We start from the raw sequence: 23,652 nt of genomic DNA, 5'->3' as shown, positions 1-23,652 counted from the left end.
AGGCTGTGATTCCCAATTAGCTAATTTTAAGAAGCTCTAACTGAAAATAGCTACATCAGCCCTAGACATTAGGATCCTCAAGTAAAAGAATAGGGCCCCTAAAGAGGTACTGAGGTCTGTTTAAGAGTATCTTGCTAAACAAGGATACAACTAAATGGGGTTTTCCAACTGGGTTTCAGCCCCTCCAGAGAAGCTGATGGAGGTGAGAGAGGAGGGGGACACACGAAACCGTCTAGCATCAGAAAATGTTCCCCAAGTCAGATTTGTGTACAGTCAACTTTCTAATGGTAGAATCATCCCTGTTGATGAGCCTCTTTGGGACAGAAATGCTTCCCTAGTTCAGGAGGAATTAATTAAAGCAGGCATGTAGTTTGCAATATTTCTAGCTCCCTCACTGAAAGGCTCCATGCACATAAACCAGAACAGTTTGAGCAGCTGAGAAAACCTGGGCCAAAAATGACTCCACCAGCCCCTCTCCTTCCTCTTTCTTTACATTGAAATGGAAAGATAAAATAATAATCACTTAAAAAAAAAAAAAACACCCAGAATACTCATGGTTTCTGTACAACTGTAAGCACTTTCATTATGTCTGAATAGGGTCATAATAAATCTATGCTCTTAAAAGTGAAGATCATAGCCTGCTAATGAAACTGTGAATTATCCGGAAGAAAACTAAGCTCGGGCACACAGTGCATGGCAGAATCCTCTGCTGCTAAAAGTTCAGTGTTTGCCTTTGTAACATTAAAGCCCAACAGGGAGCTGGCGGGATACCCCTTGTGCTGTCTTGTCATATTATGAGTTTCTGGTTTCAGATAAAAGGGGAGAAAGGGCCCATAAGAAAGCAAAGGACTGGGGAAAAAAATTAAATTTCCTTCTCGGAAAGCTAAGGGTTGGTTTTCTGAAGATGATGGATAATGGCATTTCAAGTTTTTTAGATTTTAATAGAGAAAATGGAGGCAAGTCATGGAGGGAAAAGAGAATACATAAATAAATAGAACAAGGTGAAGTTTCCACAAGAATTCCTTTAACTTTTTCTTTCTTTCTTTCTATCTCTGTCTCTCTTTCCTTTCCTCTCTCTTTCTTTTTTTGAAATCTTAAACCTCATTTCTGGCTTGCATTTGGTAGGATTCCCGCTCTGGCTTTTATTAAAAACAGACTTTATGTGGTCAGAATTCTCCATCTAAAGCTAAACTTTAATAGGCATAAGGATCCTGACAGAGTCTTTCTTGCTCTCTCTCAGGTGACCACCCCCCTGCCCCTCCAGGGATTTCCCTCCCAATGCGCAGAACTGGCGCTGAAACTCGAAGGCTCAGCAGAAAACAACCAACTTTCCTCTTTTACTCAGAACTCTCATTTCTGTTTTACATTTGAGACTCTTTGCAAGGCCAGATCAAATTAAGTCTGGCTCTAACTTGAGAATACCCTAAAAATTTTGAGTAACACAACTGTTGTCCTATAAATTCCCGAGTGCAGACGACTGAAACCTGGAGGTTTCCCTCTCCAGCTCAGGCTCCGGAGGCTGATTCCTGCCGGCTACCCTCTGTGAGTGAGCTCAGAAATACCAAGGGCAACTCCACCTGGCTTAACAAATCAATTTAGCATTCAGCAGTATCTCTGAAGGGTATTAGCAAGTCAGCTTATCTGAAACAAAGAGGTGAAGCAGCCAAGCGAGCAGGCAAAGACATGCACTTTCATTCCTGAAGACAGGCATCCCCAGGTTGCTCTGGTTCCTTCTTATAGCTAAACAGACAAAATAGCTGACTTCAAGGCTCCTGTGTGGGACTCTAACAGCCCTCCCCCAATGGCCTCCATACGTTCTTGGCACAATGGCAGACCTTTTCCCAGTCAATTTTAAGTTTCCTAAAATAATAATTTAATTTTGCTTATAAGTGAGGCTCAGCGCTGACCTTTATGCTTAATTACATGGAAGGGACGGTCTTTTGAATGCTGCAGTACAGAAGTTCTCAAGGGGAGGAAGATTAACTCCCCCAAACCAGTGACAATGTCTGGAAACATTTTCAGTGGTGACAACTCGGTGAGTGCAACTGACATCCGGTGGGTAGAGGCCAGGATGCTGCTAAACGTCCTAAAATGCACAGCATGACCCACACAACAAAAACGTCAGTAGCGCTGAGATGGAGAAATCCTGACATTATGGTTAGGAGACAGTTTTGGAGTCAGACTGCTTGGTGTTGAAGCCCAACTCTGTTAGGGCCTGGTTGAGTGCCTTGGGCAAACAGCTTAACCTCTGCATCTAGTCTGTAAAATGGACAATCACCTAACTCGTGGGGTTGTTGTGAGCATTCAACAAAAATATACCTGCAAAACTCTCAGGACAGCGCCTAGCATACATTTTGGTGGTGGTGATTTAGTCACTAAGTTGTGTCCGACTCTTTTGTGACCCTACGGACTGTAACCCACTGGGCCCCTCCATGCATGGGATTTCCCAGGCAAGAATACTGGAGCGGGTTGCCATTTCCTTCTTTAGTGGGTCTTCTCAACCCAGGGATCAAACCTGGGCCTCCTGCATTTCAGGCATATTCTTTACTGACTGAGCCACCAGAGGCAGACACGACTAAAGCGACTGAGCACGCACGCACGCAAAGCAAACATTGAGAGCTCAATAAATATTATCATTTTTATTATTAATACTAGAATTAAGCTCAGTTCCAAGTAAATTATAAATCCAATTTTCTGAGGTTAGAGGAAAAAAAACCTGGTTTGAGAGTACACATATCCTCTCTGATGGGGACCACAATGGTGATGGCAATAACATCCACTGTGATTTACAGTTAATGAGACTTTTTCAAATATCCCATCTCATATGATTTGAGCAACAAACTTGGTGAGTCTTTACTTCATAGATGAGGAACTCATGGCTCAGTCTGAGTTTCCCAAGACCTGTGGCAAATCAAATCTTCTGATTTCACTTCCCTTCTATTCCTCTACACCTCCCTTTGTTTGGTGGTTTAGGATACCCTTCTTCTCTTCATTACACCCAACAGCCCTGAAGATTGAAATAAATGTAAGCACTGTAATCAGAGGGTGAGGTGACTCAGACTTCATGGGTAGGCAGAAAGCACTTCTCTTTTGACAGTACAAGCATAGTAAGGTTTTCCTTCATGGAGTATACAAATATTTTAATCCTCTGAATTGAACTTTGAAAAAACTAGCTTTCTCTATGGGCTATTTTCTTTCCTTTTTAAATTTCTGATGTTGGAAAAAAAAACAAAACCCTAATTCTCTCTATTTTCAAAATCTCTAATTAATATATTGACTGTAAATGTATGAAGGTGAGACTATAGTTTCAACTATATGTGGTATACATGATTTCAAGTTTCAGTTATTTATTAGCTATTTTGTTTCACAATTAAGCCTGAAAATCTGCTTATAAATGCCAGAATGTATTATTCAAATGTACATTGTTCTATTTATTGTCAGTGACCGCACACAGCAGTCATATGTCTGTGTTAAAAAACAATTGCAGATGAATCAGCCAGATTTTTACTCAGCCTACATTAAAGTTAGTGACATTGGGTTTAAGGGTCAAAGTTCGGAGGGCAGATGGATAATATTCCTTGAAGTCAGTGGTTTTATAGAATTCCTCTGGTAATAGAAGAGGCTAGGCCTTAGCTTGTGATGCTCTGGTGACCTAGGGTGCACACAGCTTGCAGCAAACCAGCCACTGGCTCTTTCACTTCAAAGTTCTCTGTCAAATCCTACAAATAGCTGCCAAAACATCATTCATCTGGACCTAAGTTTCTGTGGTTCATTTAGTTTGTGCCAGTAGAGAAAGGAGAGTGTAGTTCATATATTGGTTTCTAAATGGAGTCGTGGGCTCAGCAATCTTCCTATGATTCCTCTCCTGGGGGAGGGGATACAGCAAACATGTAGGACAGTATCTCTGCCCTTTTCTTTTCCAAATCAATTTTGTCTGTCACGCTATGAGAAGAGAACCCACGAGCATCCCACCCCGCGACCCCCCTACTTCGGCCGCGTGCAGAACACTCACCTCGGGACGCTGGGAGGGGCCCTAGTGGGCCGAGACGGAACCTGCGGAGGCGCCCCGAACGAGTCACTGCTGTTGGGGAAAGGAGGTAATGGGCCCGGCCGGAATGGCACTGGCGGCGCCCCTGAGTGGGGTCCCGGGGAGGGGATGGCGGGTGCAGGTCCCCGGCCGGACGTCGGTCGTGGGAGAGGTGCGCTCAGCGTCGGCCTCCTCTGGGTGGTGGGGCTTGGAGGGGGGGACCTGGGGACAGAGAGAGACATCAGTTTGCTCATCCTCCTTTCCATCAGAAGTCATCCTTAAAAATATGTTATAATTGACTATGTTTAAAAAAGTATCATCTGACTAACTCAGATACACATTAGGGATATTATAAAAGGGTAAAAGGTGAAAGGAAGTTTCCTTCCCCACCCCTTCCTCTGTGGAGACAACCAGTATCTTTTCCTGGGTATCCTTTTTATCTATATTCTATATTATCTTCTCTCTCTCATATATATACATATATATATATATATATGCATAAATTGCTTTTTTGCATACAACATTCTATAATTTAAATTTTTTTTTAAGCTTCACATTAACTGGACTGTCTTTTTACTTCAGTACTTATTCTTTTTAATGGCTGTATAACATGCCATTGTCCAGGTATATTGTGCTTGTTTTTGAAAGGAGCTGAGACTATCTGACTCTCTCTATCCCTCCTGAACTTAAATAATCCTTTTCCTCTTTTTGCTTTAGGTTCATATTGGACTTCCCTGGTGGCTCAGACGGTAAAGCGTCTGTCTACAATGCAGGAGACCTAGGTTCGATCCCTGGGTTGGGAAGATTCCCTGGAGAAGGAAATGGCAACCCATTTCAGTACTCTTGCCTAGAAAATCCCACGGACGGAGGAGCCTGGTGTCCATGGGGTCGCAAAGAGTCGGACATGACTGAGCGATTTCACTTCTTCTTCTTCGTATCGGTTTAGGGAAGCACATTCAGAAAACGACTGTGGACAAGCTGGGAGGCCTCTGGCATTGGGGGCACCATCTTCCTACCTGCGGGAATGCTGGATCCAGGAGTCGTCCACAGGTGGTGGTGCGGGTGTGAACGTCGTGGCTGTGTTGATGTCGCCGATGACCACGAGGGCTTCTTTAAGGGCCTGGTACATTCGAAGCATCTCGTCCCGGCGCTGAGCCTGCTCCACAGACTCCTCCATCAGGGTATTTTGGTCCTCTGAAGAATATAACTGTGCTAGGAGCTCGGAATTTATGAAATCTTTAACCTGTCGAGTCACCGCAGAAAAGTGAAAAATGGAAATGAATGAGTGACTGAATGATAAACTGGTTCAGAGCCTGTGGACAAAGTCCACAAAAGTTCACTCTGGGAAAGGGGACCCATCATGCATGTTCACTCTTCTTTCTTCATTAGCCTCCCGATACCAGTAACAGTTTTCCTCTCTGTCTGACGGCCGTTGATACTAAAGAAAAACAGGTAGTTGAAAAGAGGGCCAAACCTCGCCATCATCAGGACAAGGCCTATTGGTCGTACAAGCATTTCTGCAGTGTTGTCTGTGGCTGCTTGGTTTATAGACAAGGGAAAGTGCCAGCAGGTAAGTGGTGGTATTTTCAATAGGAAACAATGATGTAGGGAAACTTAGGTAGTAACACAAGCTATGTATTCCTTGGTGTTTCAGCCCTTTACCTATCTTTTACCAAAAATCCCTGGAATACTATTAAGACCCCAGGTTTCCATGTTGTCTCAAAAGTGGAATTAGTACCAGTGAATATGTATTAAATATAGAATCATATATAATTATGCAAGTTCATTTACAAAAAAAGTGATACATTCTCTGGTTTCCAGAGCTTAACAGTGATGAAGACTGACATAAGGTTCCATAGTTAACCTTATATGACATAAAATTTCATATAAGAAAATAAATTAAAATATGAACAATTCATGTGAGTCTTTGAGGAGGGGCATTTTGTGGCAGGATGAGAATGGAAAGGATGGGTTGTCACATAGCCTTGAGGGAGAGAGAATCAATAACTGTATTTCATCAAGTCTAAGACACCCCTGATTTTGAGACACACCACTCTTTTACGTGCCACTAAGAAAGGAAAACCACTGTCAACTAAACTACGACAGAATGCCAAGGTATCACTGAGTGTCACATGCATCCTCGTGTCAGAAATGTTAAATGTGGAAAAAAGTGAATGTGAGAATCAATGAAATCCAATGTGTCTTCACAAGGTATCTGATTTAATTCTCACTGCATATGTATGAAGCATGTATTATTATCCCAATTTTACAGATGAAGGAACTGAATGAAGCTCAGAGAAGTTAAGTAACTTGCCCAAAGTCACACAACATTAAGTTGAACCCCACATCTTCGGACTTGTCTAGTGCTCTTTCCATGACCCCCTTGCCTCACTTTGAGTGACTAGAAAAGATAATTTACAGTTAAGCGTCAGGATTATAGTGTGGTACACAAGTATGTCACTTAACTTAAGCCTAGAAAAATAAACCAACTTGAATTTTTCAATGCCTCTGTTAAGAGAAAGTTAACACTTATCTAGAGTCACTAGATCTATGAAAGGCCAAAAGCGAGTATATTTAATTGTTACAAATTCAAGCAGACAACAGAACACTTATCAGATGCTCAAGATTCCTGGGTTGTAGTTAAATTTGTAACTCAGAAATGACAAGATTCTAAAACACATAACTTCACTATTTTTTAAAGGTATCAAACCATATGAATAATTCTACTAATCAGAGAATTCAGCTAAATCACAGCTCTGTTGTGAAATAAATAAAAACTGTTCTCTGTACATATTCTGTAAACCAGGAATGATTTAAATGTAGAAGCAATCTAATACATAAGATGTATCCAGGCAACTGTCTGGTGGAAGGGGAAGTTTATGTGTGATGGCTGTAGAAGGTAAATTTGGCCAGGTAACTTGGGGCCAGATGTGAAGGCCTTGAAAGCCAAGGAAAAGTATTTGAACTTTATCCACTTGGCAATGGGGAGCCATGGAAGGCTTTTAAAGCAAGTAAGTGAAATAATAAAAGAGAGTTTTAGGAAAGTCAATCTGGCTGTGATTGGAAAAGAATTTGCAAGAGTGGTAGTAGAGATAAAGAATTCTGTCAGAAGATCACTGCAGATTTATGGAATGATAAGGGTTTAATTTAGCAAGGTTGCTGTAGAATAGAAAATATGGACACAGATAAATGATATTATAAAGGAAAAACCAGCTGGACTTGGTGCTGTTTGGCTATGAGGGGCAAGGAAGAAAGGAACAAAGACCCTTGAAGCATTGAAGTTTGGGTGAGTGGAAGTCAAGGAAAGTCAGGTTTAGAGAAAAGACAGTAAATTTGGCTTAAGAACTGTTCTCCTCCTTGAAGATTTATTTACTGCTAAACACACTTGCAGGTGCCCAAGGAGTCATACACATTTGCACAAATCTTCCACTGTGAGGTGTGTAAGTACTTGGAGAGATGGTGCAACTCCAAACTCAAAACCAGACAAGTTTCCTGGCATTGACCATCAGTTAGGTTAAGCTCTTTTGAAGCTTTACATCTTCCTGGAGTATCACTTAGAATCTATTAAACACAATTTAAAAGAAGGTCCTTCCAAGAATAGATTTAAAGCAGATCTGAATTAAGAAGCAACTGTCAAACAAACCATGAAATAAAATAATAAGAGCCTGCTTCGGCATTCTGATCAAAGATCTGCCTTGAATCAACTCTTCCACATCAAAATGTTACACATTAAAACCTGCCTACTACCCAATAGATTTAGCAATGTCCTGAAATAATATGAATGATTTTTAGCATAAGAGAAAGTGGCAATATAGTACAGTGGTTAAGGGCATATTCTTTGGAATGAGACAGCTCAAAATTTGAGTCCTACAGGACTTCCCTGCTGGGCCAGTGGTTAAGACACCATGCTTCCAATGTAGGGGTACAGGTTCGATCACTGGTTGGGGAACTAAGATCCCACAAGCCACGTGTCACAGTCCAAAAATGAATTTGAGTCCTAGCTCTAACATTTATTGTTCTTGGACAAAAAACTTAACATTTTTGAGTTTCAGATTCCTGATCTGCAAAATGAGGTTAAAGGTAGGAGCTGCCTCAAGAGTTGGTATAAGAAAAAAAAAAAAAAAAAAGAGTTGGTGCAAGGATTCAGTGAAACAGTGAATATATATTGCCTAGCATGATGCCAGGGCTTTCCTGGTGGCCCAGATGGTAAAGAATCTGCTTGCAATGAGAGAGACCTGGTTTCGATCCCGTGGTCAGGAAGATCCCCTGGAGAAGGGAATGGCTATCTGCTCAAGTATTCTTGCCTGGAGAATTCCATGGACAGAGGAGCCTGGTAGGCTTGATGCCTAGCATTTAGGCAGTGCTCCATCAACAAAAGCTATCTTTTTATAGTATAAGGTCTAAATTGGGATTAGGTATGTAGAGATAGGCAGCTAGGGCAATAGTGCCAGCATCAAGTGACACAGTTCACGTAGAGCGAAGTTAACATTTATTTTGCACGTAAGAAAATTTAAAACTCTTCTCCTCCTGCTAGCCTCACTTTGTAATGCTATAACTGGAACAAAGGTAGGGGGGACTTTGGGGAGTTTCCAGACACTTCAGGGACTTTCTGAGCAGTTTGTATGTCAATGTTACAAATATTTAAATCAAGGATTCTGCACAATTGGAGGCCAAGTGGATCCCTTTTAAATGATAGCATTGAGAAAATACCTTACAGAACATGACCTAAACTAATTATACTTGGATGTGAGATTTGAAAGAATCTTTACGGCTTTAATTATAACACCTTATAACCTATACATCTTTGTGAGGTTCACCAAAAAATTCTCACGCACAAAGCCTCATTCCAGTTCAAACTCCACAGGCTAGATAAACAGGCATTACTGCGCCATGTCGTTCTGCTCAGTGTAAAGGAATGTGAGGTCATTAAAAACGTTCCACATGTTTTCCTCTCTTTCTGACTTTAACCCTTCTCTAGCAATCTGCAGTATTTTTGAATCTTTAACTTTCTTCTTTGTCTTTATTACTAAAACCATTTAAAGCCTTCACAATTAGAAGAGATATTTATAGAATTTTCATACAATTCAGTTACTTAGAAGACCATTTCCTTAAAACCTTTTTGTTTCGAGACAGGAGGGGCCACAGAATGGCACAGTGATAAGTTTCATTCACATGAATATACCTATAAAAACTTAATTAAGAAATTTAATTGTGTTCAGCTTTAGAGAGGGGCTTGGTTAGAATATATAGATTCCTTGGGATCTCACAATTCTCTAATTTCTACTTAAGACTGCTTTCCATTTCCCAGGATTTCATTTTGGTAAAGACCAACCAAGTTTTCCTTTGAAAAGGAATATCCTTTGACTCACAAAGGTTGAGCAAAGAAGATGGGCAGAAAAAAGTACATACCGTATAATTCCAAAGTTCAAGTACGGCAGAACTAATCTATGATGTAAAGCAGGAGAGTTACCTTTGGTGGTGAGTGATGGTGGGGGGTGGAGGGGAGCAAAAGTGGGGCTTGTGAGGCTTCTGGGTCTTAGTTGGGATCTGTTTCTTGAGCAGGATACAGAATTCTTGACTGGTGGAAATAAATTAGTGCTCTGGTATTTAAGATGTTCTTTCCCTTCAAATAATGAACATTTAAAATAACACTCTACTTCATACACATTAAAGTTACAATAAGTTGTGGAACTAGGGCACATGTTACTAATTTTCCACCAAAGGGCCACTGGCCAAGGAGAGTGAAAGTAGACCTCCAGGGGTCCAGGGGCACAGGCTCCAAGTGTGAAATGCCTCCAGGTTTCATATTTGGTTCTTAAAATGTTTCATAAAACTTTACATTCTATTTTGTATTAGCTGGGTTTGTTTGACTACAAGGAACAATGTTTTAAATTACTTACTAGTTAAGATTCAAAACATTGTTTCTCGTATTCAAACAAACCCTAATCAAATTTTCAAGTAAAATGAACCCTCTGGGAAGACAGCCTATGTATATGCTATGGGGATCAGAGCCCACCCCCCTGGTTTGAGAAGACTAACAATGTTCTGAACCTTGCCATATGCACTGTCTGGTGGTGGACTGGAGAGAATATCAGACCATGAATGAGAAGACGTGGAGGTGGATTTTAGTCATGATCCTGCCACCGCCAGCTGTGTGATCTTGGGCAAGTCACTTAGCCTCTTGGGGCCTCAACTTCTTCATTTGAAACGGAACAAAATCATGAGTACCCAACAGGTGGCTGTCCTATGGGTTCAAACACAAACTGATGTGCTGCTTTGCCACTGACACTTTTCAAATAAAGCTGGATTCACTTTCTTGATTCTCTAATCGAGAACTTCTGGTAGTGTGAGCTAGAAGAAGAGGCCATCGAGATGTGCTTGCTATGCGGTGTTATATGTGTGTTTTCTTTAAAGTCTCAAACAAAACTCTGTCGCTTTGCCTGTAGCCTGTCCGGAAAAACCGCCTGTCATAAACTTGCTATTTCTTTGTGCCGCTGTTACCTGGTATGTTTAAGCAATGAAACAGCTGCTGCATTTCAATAGACAAAGGCTTACAGTATGTCTGAGGCGAGGCATTTATTGCTGGCTTTAAACTTCTTAAACAATTCCATATGGAGACTTGAGTGGCAGAACACTTAATGTAAACTTTCAAAGGAAACTGCCCACCAAATTCTGAACTTTATGAAAGTTGGCTGAAACATATTCGTTTTCAGAAGGCAGAGTAGCCATTCCCATTTCAGAGAGGAAAGGCCACAGCCTGGCTTTCAATAGTGATAGTTAACAAATAGAGGACCCGGTTTTAGGCATTTATCAGTTCTGCAGGAACAACTGGCTTTTTCATCCACAACCATTTTTAGAAATAGCGGGGTTAAGGAGATGGAATTCAGAATGAGGAGTCAAAGTATTTAGTTTTCTTGTTATGATTTTAAGATTAATTCTTTCACTTGAAGATCTCTTCACTTTAAGTTTAAAAAAAAAAAATCAACACATATGTATGACACAGTACTGGGTATTCAGTGTGTTTCTGTTCCTTGTACTCAAAAGGGTGCTTTTGGAATGAACAAAAAGGGATCAGACGTTCTGTACCATAAGATGTCATGAGAATATATTTTTTTTAAAAGGGATTTGTATTTTTACATATACATAATTATACATATAAATTTATATTATACACACACACATATATAAAACTATATACTTTCATTTTTGTTTTTCAGTCATTAAGTCATGTCCAACTCTTTGCGACCCCATGGACTGTAGAACACCAGGCTCCACTGGGCTCTCCAGGCAAGAATATTGGAGTGGGTTGCCATTTCCTTCTCTAGGGGATCTTCCCAGACCAGGGATTGAACCTGCATTTCCTGCATTGGCATGTAGATTCTTTACCACTCAGCCACCAGGGAAGCTCTATATACTTTTACATATATGGTAAAAATGTGGATAAAATAATATCCAAAGGAAAGCAATCATCCTAGATGTATAAAACTATTTTCTGGTAGATATAAAATATTATATTCAAACAAAGATAGCCATAATGTCATAAGAATCCAGCATTACATAATGTTTTTACTTTCTCCACATTCCTATCAATCTCTACCTCAAGGTTTGACCTTGGAGATCAAGTCTTAATTGAAGTGTTCTTTCTCATGACTCTTATGTGAGGTCTCCTTGAGGACAATTAGCAGAACTTCACTTCAATGGATAATACCTTTAGGTAGGGGTTTTGCCATCTCATAAAGCAAGTGAGTGGTGAGGGGTAAGGGCAATTATCCTCATGTTTCTTTGTGTGTGTGTGTTTCTTGAGAAGGTGAAAGTAGGATAGATCTGCAATCAGTTTTTTTTTCCCCTTTTGACTAATTTATGTCAAGCCACTCCTCACAGCTATAGACAGGAAGTGCTATTTCCTGTGCTGATGATTTAATATAGTGCAGAGCAGAGCAGCGTTTGAACTGATGGCAGCACTAATGACTCTAGGTAAAACAGGGAAAAGATAAATGATTCTTAATCAGGAAAATGTTTAAATAAGCAAGTGCCTGGATTCCACAGCAAAACAACCTGAACTCATTTAAGTGAAGTTAAGAGGGTAATTTGAAAAATACACAGACTATTTGTTTAGTACTTTATATTTTTCAAAATGGCATAGAGTCACATTTATTATGTTCTCTGACAATTCTGGGGGGCAGCTCAGGGTTCCTAGTGTAGTCTTAGAAGTGACTGACTTCAGTCTAGAGGGGCCAAATGATTTGCTTCAGGTCACACAGCAGGCCATTGACTAAGCTTAAGTATATAATTTATAGTTTCCAATACATTTCCAATACATTGCTTACCTGCTGCTGATACTTCAAAGCATTCTGCTCACCTTGTTTGAATAAATGAAATGTGTATGAAAATAAAGTGAGTTAGAAACAAGATTGCTCATGTGACTGGGGTCTTCAAGTCAAGGAACTCATACATCATGAACAACAAACTGTCAAACTTAGAATTTTGAAAGGAATCTTAATATATGGATAATGGTTATTTCAATTCTTTAGTAGGCAGCCATATTAGTTTCTTACAACTATACTTTTCATTGTATTGATACTTCCATATATACTATCTTGGGGAACAAATAACTAATCCAGATACCTTTTTATGATTCATATTTTATATATGGAGGAAATAGACACAAAGGATTGTTTTAGGTTAAATCTAGACAGTGTATTAAAAAGCAGAGATATCACTTTCCAACAAAGGTCTGTATAGTCAAAGCTACTGTTTTTCCAGTAGTCATGTACTGATGTGAGAGCTGGACCATAAAAAGGGTGAGTGCTGAAGAACTGATGCTTTTGAACCGTGGTGCTGGAGAAGACTCTTGAGAGTTCCTTGGATAGCAAGATCAAACCAGTCAATCCTAAAGGATATCAACCCTGAATATTCATTGGAAGGACTGATGCTGAAACAAGCTCCAATACTTTGGCCACCTGATACGAACAGCCGAGTCATTGAAAAAGACTCTGATGATGGGAAAGATTGAGGGCAGAAGGGAAGGGGGCAACAGGGGTTGAGACAGTTGGATGGTATCATCGATTCAACAGACATGAGTAAGCAACCTCAGGGCGAGAGTGAAGGACAGGGAAGCCTGGTGTGCTATAGTCCATGGGGTCACAAAGAGCAGGACATGACTGAGCGACTGAACAACAACAGAGTTTGTAACAGAACCAAGTATAGAATCCAGGTTTCTCCTGAATTCTAGGGTGGGGCTCTTTTGTACTTTACCATCTAATTTTTGTTACAAGCAAATGCTAATAATATATTATTGATTTAAATAAAAATGTGTCCTTAGAAGATAATAAAGAATAAAATTGGTGTTGTATTTTTCAAGAATCAGAAAAGCCTGCTATAAAACACCCCATTATAGCCTATCTTATCTAAAAGATAAGTTCTCAAATAAAGCGGTATTATTTATAGTTTAGCAAAGTAGCGACCAAAAGAACCAAACCAGACCATGTAATTTAAGTATCATTTCCTGACTGCTGTAAAGATAACCATGAAAAGGGAAAGATTCTATGAAATATAGATCAATTACTTTGAGATCCTTGGTTCTATCATCTTACCTTAGAAAAGAAAAAGAAACTCATTTTGTATCCATGGTGATAGGGCAAAAAGCCCTTTGCTAGGTTAAAATAGTATTCTATAATTTTTAGAAGGTGAGAAGAACCATATTACCGTATTCTGTATGAATATGTAGAAAAGAATAGATATCTTTTGCTTTTAATTTCAAAGTCTAGAAGCCAGGGTATCTGGTTTTATTCCTGGCTTTGCAACTAATTTATTCCTTGACTATAGTATTTTTTCTCTGCTTTATCATGAGCAAATTCACACCCTTCTAGAGGAGACAGCCAATAGGAAATACCACTTTACTGTAGCTAGAAGTAATTTATGTTTTCTTTCCTAAGTTCCCTTCCACTCAGTCAATTACCACTTGTAATGGAAAATGATAAGCCTGGGTAATAGGTGTTTTGACCATCCAGAAAATATCACAAAGAAGCTGAAGAGAGTGTGAGCAATTTCCACGCTAGTATGGGATTAGAAGTTAAAAATGAGACAGCTGATAAACACTTACATTATTGATCATAAGGTGCATTATTGTTTTTGGGATTAGGTCTCGGATACATTTGTTGATAATAGACATATAGGAGTCTACAAGGTTGCGAATGGTCTCCACTTGTCTCTCCAACTGTGGGTCCATAGAAAAGTTTTCTGCTTGGCCATTCTCATCATTTTCAGTCTAACAGAAAGGAAAGAAAAACAAGGATTATTTCACATTGATTCAGAAGAAAAAAAAATACCAGACATTATCATATGATTGACTTCTGTTTACTGAATTTGAAGTTGTACTACCAGATGGTAACATCTTTATCTTATCAAACAGCCATTTATTCTGAAAAGAGATCAGAACCACGCAGTTATTATTCTACCTTTAGCCGGCCACAATCAAGGAAAAGCAAAATACTGGGATTCTGAATGAATGTTTAGACAGACAATCAGATAAACAGTGCACCTAACAATGTACCTCTAGAGAACAATGTAATCTTAAGTCATTTTCAAGTTGGCCAAAGAACTGAATCCAAGTATCTGATGCAGATGTAAACCTCTGGGAGGGGTCTCCAGGGATTCTATAGATTAGAAATAACCTTGGTGGTGTTCTGGAACTCCTAGGTCTGCTCTGGAATGGATCAGCACTTGGATCAGTCCAGATTTAAAACTAAATCTCCTAGGCCTGGCCTGGAGCCAAAATAAGAGATACAGGGAATAATGCATTTTTCCATGCACTTGCTGGAATTTGTTCTATAAATTCATGCTTCTGTCATCACTACTAAAGGCTGGCTCCACTGTGAAAAACTTAGAGTTTTAACTTCCAACTTGTTATTCTTTGAATAAAACAGAATACATCCAAACACAAAGCATTTATTTGTGCAACATGAGAGAAGCATCTGTTTTCTATACTCTGCAACTTGAGTTAATTAATTTTGGCTTATCCACCAGAGGCTGGGCTGGGCATCTTCATCATTAAGGGCTGACCTGTTGGCTTGGCATTGAAATCAATTTAGAATAAATGGTCTCCATTTCAAGTCAGGTTGAACCATCTAAGCCCCAGAACATGATACAAATACTGTTAGTGGTCTGGCTGCTTTTTAGCATTTGGAAAGATTTAATTACTAATGCAAAAAAAGAGGGGGATATAATTTATTGCTTCCAATGTGGACATGAAGTAATTTTCTTTGGAAATGTACCTACTTTGATCTGCCAGGTTTTTAATCATCCAATCAGTTCTTGTCAAAGCACTGTGCTGAATTGCTTAAATGGATCTATAAATAAGTGTTAACTTTGGATCAATACGTATGTGTGAAAGGCATATTTGTAGGCCACAAGATCAACAATAACAAAGATAGAAATTAGTTCTAAACATTTATATAGGCTTCTGTTGCTTTTCTAACACCTTACAAATATTAAAATAATATGTGCTAACTCTAAAACACAACAGTTACTTTCCAAACCTGAGTCGAGTCACATACTTCATGATGACAACTGGAGGACATTTCTGAGGCATCTTACTGCTGCTGCAGCAAGAGAGGGGATTAGATGTCAATAATGACAGTTGTTTCCCTATGCCTATACCATTTCTTTTTAAATGGTCTTTGGTCACTGAAAGAAGTAAATCAGGTAGTTCCTTACTTTCATCATTAATTTGTAATATACGCACAATAGGATTTGGGATAAATAGGTAACTAGGGTGATAAAGTGGTAAAGTGATAGAGGGAAGATCAGCAAAGGCAGTGAAACAAACTCCCCAGGGCATTAAAAACTACTGAAGACTGTGTGCCACACTAAGCTTAAATTCTAAGAATCAGTGGTAACTGCAATGTTGTCTTAAGGGCATCGTATTTGAAAGTAAAAATTTAGGTTTAAACTCAGGCTTTATTAGGTACGGTTGTGTGGCCACACCTCACTTATTTAATGTAACTGAAACTCAGCTTCCCCATCTTTAAAATGGGGATAAATGAGATAATACATATGAAGTAACGTAGCTAAGGGCCTTGTGGCTTCTCATTAATGTTAGTTTCTTTCTTTCCTTTCTGAATATTCATGGAATGAGTTAGAGAGCTGCTAGGTTCTCAACACACATTATGAAAATTTAAGCTGAAAAATTTGAGCACAAGACATTTTCAATTCAAATAATATAAAAATAGCAAACTACTATTTTTAAATCTCCATGTTTTCTACAAGCTAGTCTCTTTCCCTGGAATCCCCTCCTTCCATCTGTGAAGACCTTTTATCTTTTAAAAGTCAGCTTCACCATCACCTCTTCTAGACAAACTCCCAGTGGCCCTCAGACCCACCGTCACTCCCTGCACAGTACTTCATCTGTGTCTTGTACTACCATCTATGATTTATATTCAGCCTAGGTATGCTTCTCCCACTATTAGACTCCAGGGTCTTGTTTAATTCTCCCTTCTCATCAGCTAGCACAAAGCTTGATGTACCAGAGAAAGAGAAGGAGGAGGAGTTGATACTAAAAAGGCTTTGCCTAAATCAAGGAGGCTGCCTCAGTACATTTTAGGATCTCTAAGAGTGCCTATTTGTTACAAAATTGGAGATGAGAGAAATCCCAAGTTGATGAATTAGGATCCACTACTACTTAATCATAGTGAAAGTGAAAGTAGTAGTTGCTGCGTCCCCTCTGACTCTTTGCGAACCCATGGACTGTAGCCCACCAGGCTCCTCCGCCCATGGGATTCTCTAGGCAAGAATACTGGATTAGGTTGTCATTCCTTTCTCCAGGGGATCTTCCTGACCCAGGGATCAAACCCAGGTCTCCTGCATTGCAGACAGATTCTTTACCATCTGAGTCACCAGGGAAGCCCTGATTATAGTGAGGATGATAAAATGACGATGAAATCCTGTATGTATCAAGTGAAAATACATGACCTACAGCTTTCTGAGGAAAACACCTTTTACGTAAAGCAATATATATCTCCATAATAGATAAAATGCATTTTATTTCGTCTCTCTGACCTGAAACATACTGGGATTTTGCTGTCGTATTTAACAAAAGGGGATGATGGCATTTTAGCATCAACATACTTTCTCTGCCAGGAACATGTTTGAGCACTTTCTGTGTTCTAGGTACTGTGCTAAACACTTTACGTAGATGATCCACACCACAGCCTTAGGAGGTGGGTACCTGTTATCATCAACCTAAGAGCGTGCTGAGGCTCTGAGAGCTGAAATGTTCAACAAATATAAGGTGAATATAATGTGAGGGGCTACGATGGTAGCTCAGCTGATAAAGAATCTGCCTGCAATGCAGGAGACCCCAGTTCGATTCCCGGGTCAGGAAGATCCCCTGGAGAAGGGATAGGCTAGCCACTCCAGTATTCTTGGGCTTCCCTGGTGGCTCAGTCGGTAAAGAATCCACCTGCAATGTGGGAGACCTGGGTTTGATCCTTGGATACAATGTGAAGCCAATTTCTATTTTTTTTTAGGTATAAAAAAAAATAAGAACTATTATGAAAAGGGGAAAAACCCATAATTTGTCAAATCAGTTTCACAGATAAAATAATAAATGTAAAAAGAGTTTCTAGGAAAAGATGACATTTAAATACTTATATTTGTAAAAATAAAAAATATGATTGAGCCAAAAGAGAAAACCGGAATAAACAGTATTAATTAAAAGAACCTCTAGGAAAATGAAACACCAGGAAAATTATACCACCATTTCTATTTTCATATAGAAACACTAAATTTTCCCACTTTACCCTATACTTAACTTCTAGCCTTGCTTTAATTTCTGCATATCAAAATATGCAAAAGACATTGACTTTCACTTTTTGAAACCAGATGAAAGTAATAAGCAAAAAATTGGACTGAATAGAGAACACTGAACAGTTCAATTCTCAACATTAAAAAAAAGAAGAAACATTTCAGAATAACTAGTAAAATAATTAGAAATTCTCTTTAGGTTTTAGAAATCCTAGTAGATGTGTAGTTACATGTAAATCTTAACTACTCTGATAAGACCATGGGCATGATGGGGAGTCATAGAATTCAAGTTATGATTTTAGAAAGAGAGGAGTAATTGTCCCTTCTAATATGTCTAAGATGAATGGGGGAAATGTACATATGTAGAATTTTTTCTTTTAACCGAGTAACTACAGAGAGCAAATGCTCCCTTAAGCAAATTCTCTATGATTCTCTTTTCTGTATGAATACTGTGTATGACTGTGTATTTTTTCTTTGTTTAAATTATAGGATTGCGATAGGATTCTTTGCAGTCTAAGCACTGAAGTGACAGCTGTTTATCATTATCCTCATCAAGGGAATGTAAAATAAAAATAGTAATTTGTCTCTGATCTTTGAGGCAAAAAAAGAATGGTCTGCAAACATTTAACCTTTTATGTGCAGGTTCATTGATGCTGTTTACAAAATGTGAATAATATTGTGAAAACCAGCTTTCCTTTTGAAAAATAACAATGGACAGGCCTTCCTATTGTAATTTTTTTTCTAAATAGCTTTTGAGAAATCTAATGCAATTTAAATAATCAAAAATAACAACTTAGAATTGCTTGTAAAAATTAATATTATTTACACAGTATTCAAGAAATAGGCTGCTGTATAAAATTTTAATTTAAATGCTTTTTCCTAAAAACTTGAATGGAGAAGGGAATGGCAATCCACTCCAGTATTCTTGCCTGGGGAATTCCATAGACAGAGAAACCTGGCGGGTTACAGTTCATGGGGTCGCAAAGAGTCGGACACGACTGAGCTACTAACACACAAAGACCTGAAACTTCAACAGGTCAAAGAATGAAGGAGCCAGATCAGAAATAATTCCTGCCATACCTCAAAGCATCCACTACAGAAAAACTCTGGGCTTTACCAAGATGTCTATTTTTCATGTTTTGTCTTTGTCTCCTTCCTTTCCTTAAAGCTCTTACTTATGTCATAAGCTTCTTTGAGGATCCTGAAACCATCTGAATAAGGCTGGTGACTGCACTCTTTGGGGGCTTCCCAGGTGGCGCTAATGGTAAAGAACTCACCTGCCAATGCAGGAGACATAGAGATGTGGGTTCAATCCCTGGGTTGGACAGATCCCCTGGAGGCAGGCATAGCAACCCACTCCAGTATTCTTGCCTGGAGAATCTCCATGACAGAGGAGCCTGATGGACTACAATCCATAGAACCTCAAAGAGTTGGACATGAGTGAAGCGACTTAGCATACATGCACAGAACTGCACTCTTTAAAAGTGAAATAACAGAGATACAAAGTGTCCCGTCAGGAATATACACATAAACATACTACAGAGCTCAAGGGGGCTTTGCTGTGTCTCTTCTCACCAGTGGAGAACTTGGGGAGATAACCTCCAGATTTACACAACTGATTTTTTTCACATAACCAGCATCTTATTATTGTTATACAGTTCTCCACTACTGTAAACAAAGGGTGTGTGTGTGTTAGTTGCTCAGTCGTGTCTGACTCTTTGTGACCCCATGGACTGTAGCTCACCAGGCTCCTCTGTCCATGGGATTCTCCAGGCAAGAATACTGGAGTGGGTTGCCATTTCCTTTCAAACAAAGGGTAAAAAATATAATTTAACTTTTCTTAGTGAAGCAGGTCATCATTATGAAAATATGTTGCCATGGTAATGCTGCTTTGAATCTTCCAGCTCCACCTTATGGAGATTGTCTCAGTAAAAACCTTTCCCCACTCCCATTCACTTCTAATTTGCAGAGGCCAGAAAGGGAGGCAACCAAACTTTTAAAAAAAGACTGTGGGAGAAACATGCTTCAGGAAGTCTTTGAGGATAGTCGAGGCTGTGGTCTGTTATTTTGGGACGGGTATTTCACTATAAAGTCAATACAAATGTTTACGTAGTGCCTAATGTGGTCTGTGAGAGACATAAATGAAGCCTAAAACCACACACCTTGCTTGTAGCAGGGTAACACAGTGTCAGATGAATTAGTGAGTCAAAGGTGAGCTCAAGCACGGTGGGCTTCTGGGGAGTCTTTACTGATAGCAGCATTCGAGATGGACCTTCAGAGTTGGGTAAGATTTCAAAGGCAGGCCGAGAGAACATGCTCATTACTTTCCCCTAGTACTTAGCACAGGGCCCTAGTACTTACTTAGCACAGGGCCCTACATTTAACAGGAGCTTCGTAAATATTGTGGAATAAATGACGGAAAAAACTAACCAACCCAGGCCATTTCCTGAGGGATTGGATTTCTGTTTCTGAAGGAACCTGAGCGACTGAGCTTCAGATAACTGGGGTATTGTTATACAGCATGATCTCTTAGATTCCTACAAATGAGTTCAGCCTCTTATTTGCCTGGAAAGGGTAAACAGCTATCTGCATTGAGAATTGTATTTCAATTGATATAAAGATTTTAACAGTCTGAAGATGTCTACAGATGTGAGCGGTATTTGTAGTCAGAACACTGGGAAGCAAAGGGGCATTAATTTGCACCTCCATTCTGTAAGAAATAGCCCTATTACAGGAGAAAACACTGAGCCTCACCTGATCCAGGGTACACAGGGGATAACCACTATGTTAGCAGGCAGGACCCAACTTTTTCTGATTCTGTTATTTTCCTTCCTTGACTCTTCTCCTTTACCTACTGTTAATTTTTTAGTCTCTCTATAGCTTTGTATCTCTTCATCTTATATAACATCATGATAAACATTATAAAACTATGTAAGATTAATATGAAATTAAACAGACATTGAGAAAACCTTTAGGGTTTTAAAGATAATTATTTGATTAACAACAACAACAAACCTATCTTAATTCTGATGTAGCTATATATCTTTTTTTTTTTTTTAACTCTCATTTAGCTCAACAGCTGCCTAACAGTATATTTCTGTCCAGTGCCCTGTATGTCTGAAAGTGAAAGTGAAAGTCACTCAGTCCTGTCTGACTCATGGGGTCATGGACTGTATAGTCCATGGAATTCTCCAGGCCAGGATACTGGAGTGGGTAGCCTTTCCCTTCTCCAGGGGATCTTCCCAACCCAGGGATCAAACCCAGGTCTCCCGTATTGCAGGCATCAGGATTCTTTACCAGCTGAGCCACCAGGGAAGCCCAAGAATACTGAAGTGGGTGCAAGTGAAAGTTGCTTAGTCATGTCTGACTCTTTGCGACCCCATGGACTATACAGTCCATGAAACTCTCCAGACCAGAACACTGGAGTGGGTAGCCATTCCCTTGTCCAGGGGATCTTCCCAACCCAGGGATCAAACCTAGGTCTCCCACATTGCAGGCAGATTCTTTACTAGCTGAGCTACCAGGGAAGCCCATGAGGATTCTTAAAGAAATCTAAAAATTTACAAGCTCTGTGTTGAGGTACTCCTAGAAGTTATAATAATTCCAATCTAGGTTTTAATCTAAAGGCCTGTATTACTTTATATAACAGATAAGTTTATAAATATGAAAAATACAGATATATAAAATATATTACATATATAAATACATCAAATATTACTAAACAGTATTACTAAGAATTCTTTCTACAATTGGTAATATTTAGTTTTGGAAAATTTCAATCTTTATATACCAAGTTTACTTGCCATGAATAGCAACCTTTCATCCAAACAATAAACAGTCTAAACAGAACAATTTAAAAGGTTTCTTCAAAGATAACCATTCCCCTCACCATCATTTTTGGTTTTAGATTATTTTAGTAATTTCAAAAGGGACAAAGTTATTTTTCAATATTAAGTATTAGGATTAACTAACAATATTAACTGTTTAAAATTTAACTTTGTCATAAATAAAACCCTTTTACTAAAAGAACTGAAATGACAATCAACTGATACAAATTTCCTTTTTGATTAAAAAGTAATTACATATTTTTGGAATAGCAGAACAAGAACTAGAATATTTCCAAAGAGAAAAACCACCAGAACACAGGAACAGATAAAATAAAGGTAAACATAAAAACAATCTGTGAGGATTAATTTTGTTTGACAACTTCGCTGGACCATGGACTAGAATACCGATATTTGATACAAACGTTCTGAATATTTCTATGAAAGTGTTTTTGGATGAGATTAACATCTAAATTGGTGGACTTTCACTAAAGGAGATTGTCCTCTGTGATATGGGTGGGCCTTATCTAATCAGTTGAAGGCTTGAATAGGACAAAAAGACTGGCCTCCCTCAGCAGAGAATTCTCCAGCAGACTCTCTTTAGACTTCATCTGAAACACTGGCTCTTGTTTCTTCTACAACAGACTGCCTTCAGACTCAAATTGGATCACTGACTCATATAGAGAGACATATCGATATGTATAAAACATGCACATCCTATTGGTTCTGTTTTTCTGGAGAATGCTAATACACAGTCTCACTATAGATTATAAAACAGTATGTGATTCAGTGTTACATTGCTTAGTGAAATTAATAGGTGCTGTAGGAATTCAGAGAAGCAGAAGGTCAAGGAGGCTGTGATGGCAAATTACAATGGTCCCACTCAAATGATTTAACTGTACTTCTTAGCATTCTCTAAGTGAGAGGGAAATGAGTTAAAAAATAATCCATCTTCATCCTCTCTATTCTATCACAAGGTCGTGCCATCCCTCCTCTGTTGATAGACCAAATATGAATGTGGGAAGTCTCCTCTCCCCCACTCTCAGTTCTGGTGGTTAGATGGGACTGCATGGATCAGGCCAAGTACCCTGTCACCAATCTACCTATCTGGCCTGGCCTCTGTGATGACAGACAGCAATGTGACCAAGAAAAGCCAATCACTGCACATCTGTTAGAACTGTTAGAAGGAGAAGCTCCCTCTCAGTTAGGATGAGAGCTTCTTAAGATGTAAGCCTGAGGGCTAGCCTGCGTCAGAGTGAAGAGGGCTCAAACCTGCCAGCGAATGAAGTCAACACGGAGAACTGTATAGATGAAACATGGAGAGAGGCAGATATTTAAAGACATTATTGGAATGTCTGGATCTGGCTCTGACAGCTCTGTCTACCTCTGGACTGTGCAGTCATACCAGGCAGTAAAGGGTTTTGTTAGTTTTAAAAAGTTAAGTACACTTGAATTTAATTTGTTACCTATGTCCTAAAGAATCCAAGTGAAGAAAACATCCAGAGATAGTCATGATGTCCTCTCAGCCTAAAGTCTTTTTCTTCCACCTCCACATACTCATCCTTCAAGGTTTAGTGCAAATGCAACACATCTTTGAATGCTGCCTCTAAAACACAACACCCTCTGAACATTCAGTTTAGACGTTTGATCCTTTGTCTTATATCTTAGTTAGGTATGTAAATGTTGACTTCCCTAACCAAAATGAAAGTTTCTTGAAGGTAAGGATCATAATAGTTGATGGCAAATATGCAGTTAATCTCAACAAAAAGGTAAATGTTATAGGGCTAAAATGATGCTAAGAAAATTCTTAGAGGACACCATTACTACACTGATGCATTCTTATTACATTAGTACACATACTAGTTAGTGGGCTATATTTTTTCTTTTTTTCTTCAACCAAATTGGTAGACTAACTTCTACCATACAAAAATGTTTCTACGTTGAAAGTTATGATGAGAAAAAAATCTCACTAAATGACAATAAAATGTCAGGGAGTAT

At 39.1% G+C, this 23,652-nt stretch overlaps 1 protein-coding gene across 12 annotated transcripts in view; it reads right to left on the bottom strand.

The window, feature by feature from the left end:
* DNM3 (dynamin 3) overlaps positions 1–23,652 on the bottom strand; it is a 643,632-nt gene that overhangs the window by 25,839 nt on the left and 594,141 nt on the right. For 7 of the 12 annotated variants that reach the window (XM_061382633.1, XM_061382635.1, XM_061382630.1 and 4 more), the window contains 3 exons: positions 14,130–14,292; positions 5,044–5,270; positions 4,013–4,249 (listed from right to left, as the gene is read on the bottom strand). In XM_061382633.1, the coding sequence (XP_061238617.1) occupies positions 4,013–4,249; positions 5,044–5,270; positions 14,130–14,292 (627 nt within the window). Of the gene's footprint in view, positions 1–545; positions 3,008–4,012; positions 4,250–5,043; positions 5,271–14,129; positions 14,295–23,652 lie in introns of those variants that run through there. The other 5 variants (XM_061382632.1, XM_061382627.1, XM_061382631.1 and 2 more) reach the window with 2 other exon arrangements.

This window comes from Bos javanicus, chromosome 16 (assembly GCF_032452875.1).
Source record: "Bos javanicus breed banteng chromosome 16, ARS-OSU_banteng_1.0, whole genome shotgun sequence".
NCBI classification, from domain to species: domain Eukaryota; kingdom Metazoa; phylum Chordata; class Mammalia; order Artiodactyla; family Bovidae; genus Bos; species Bos javanicus.
Note: the sequence above shows the minus strand (reverse complement) of the source record. Positions and strands in the feature narration are given on the sequence as shown.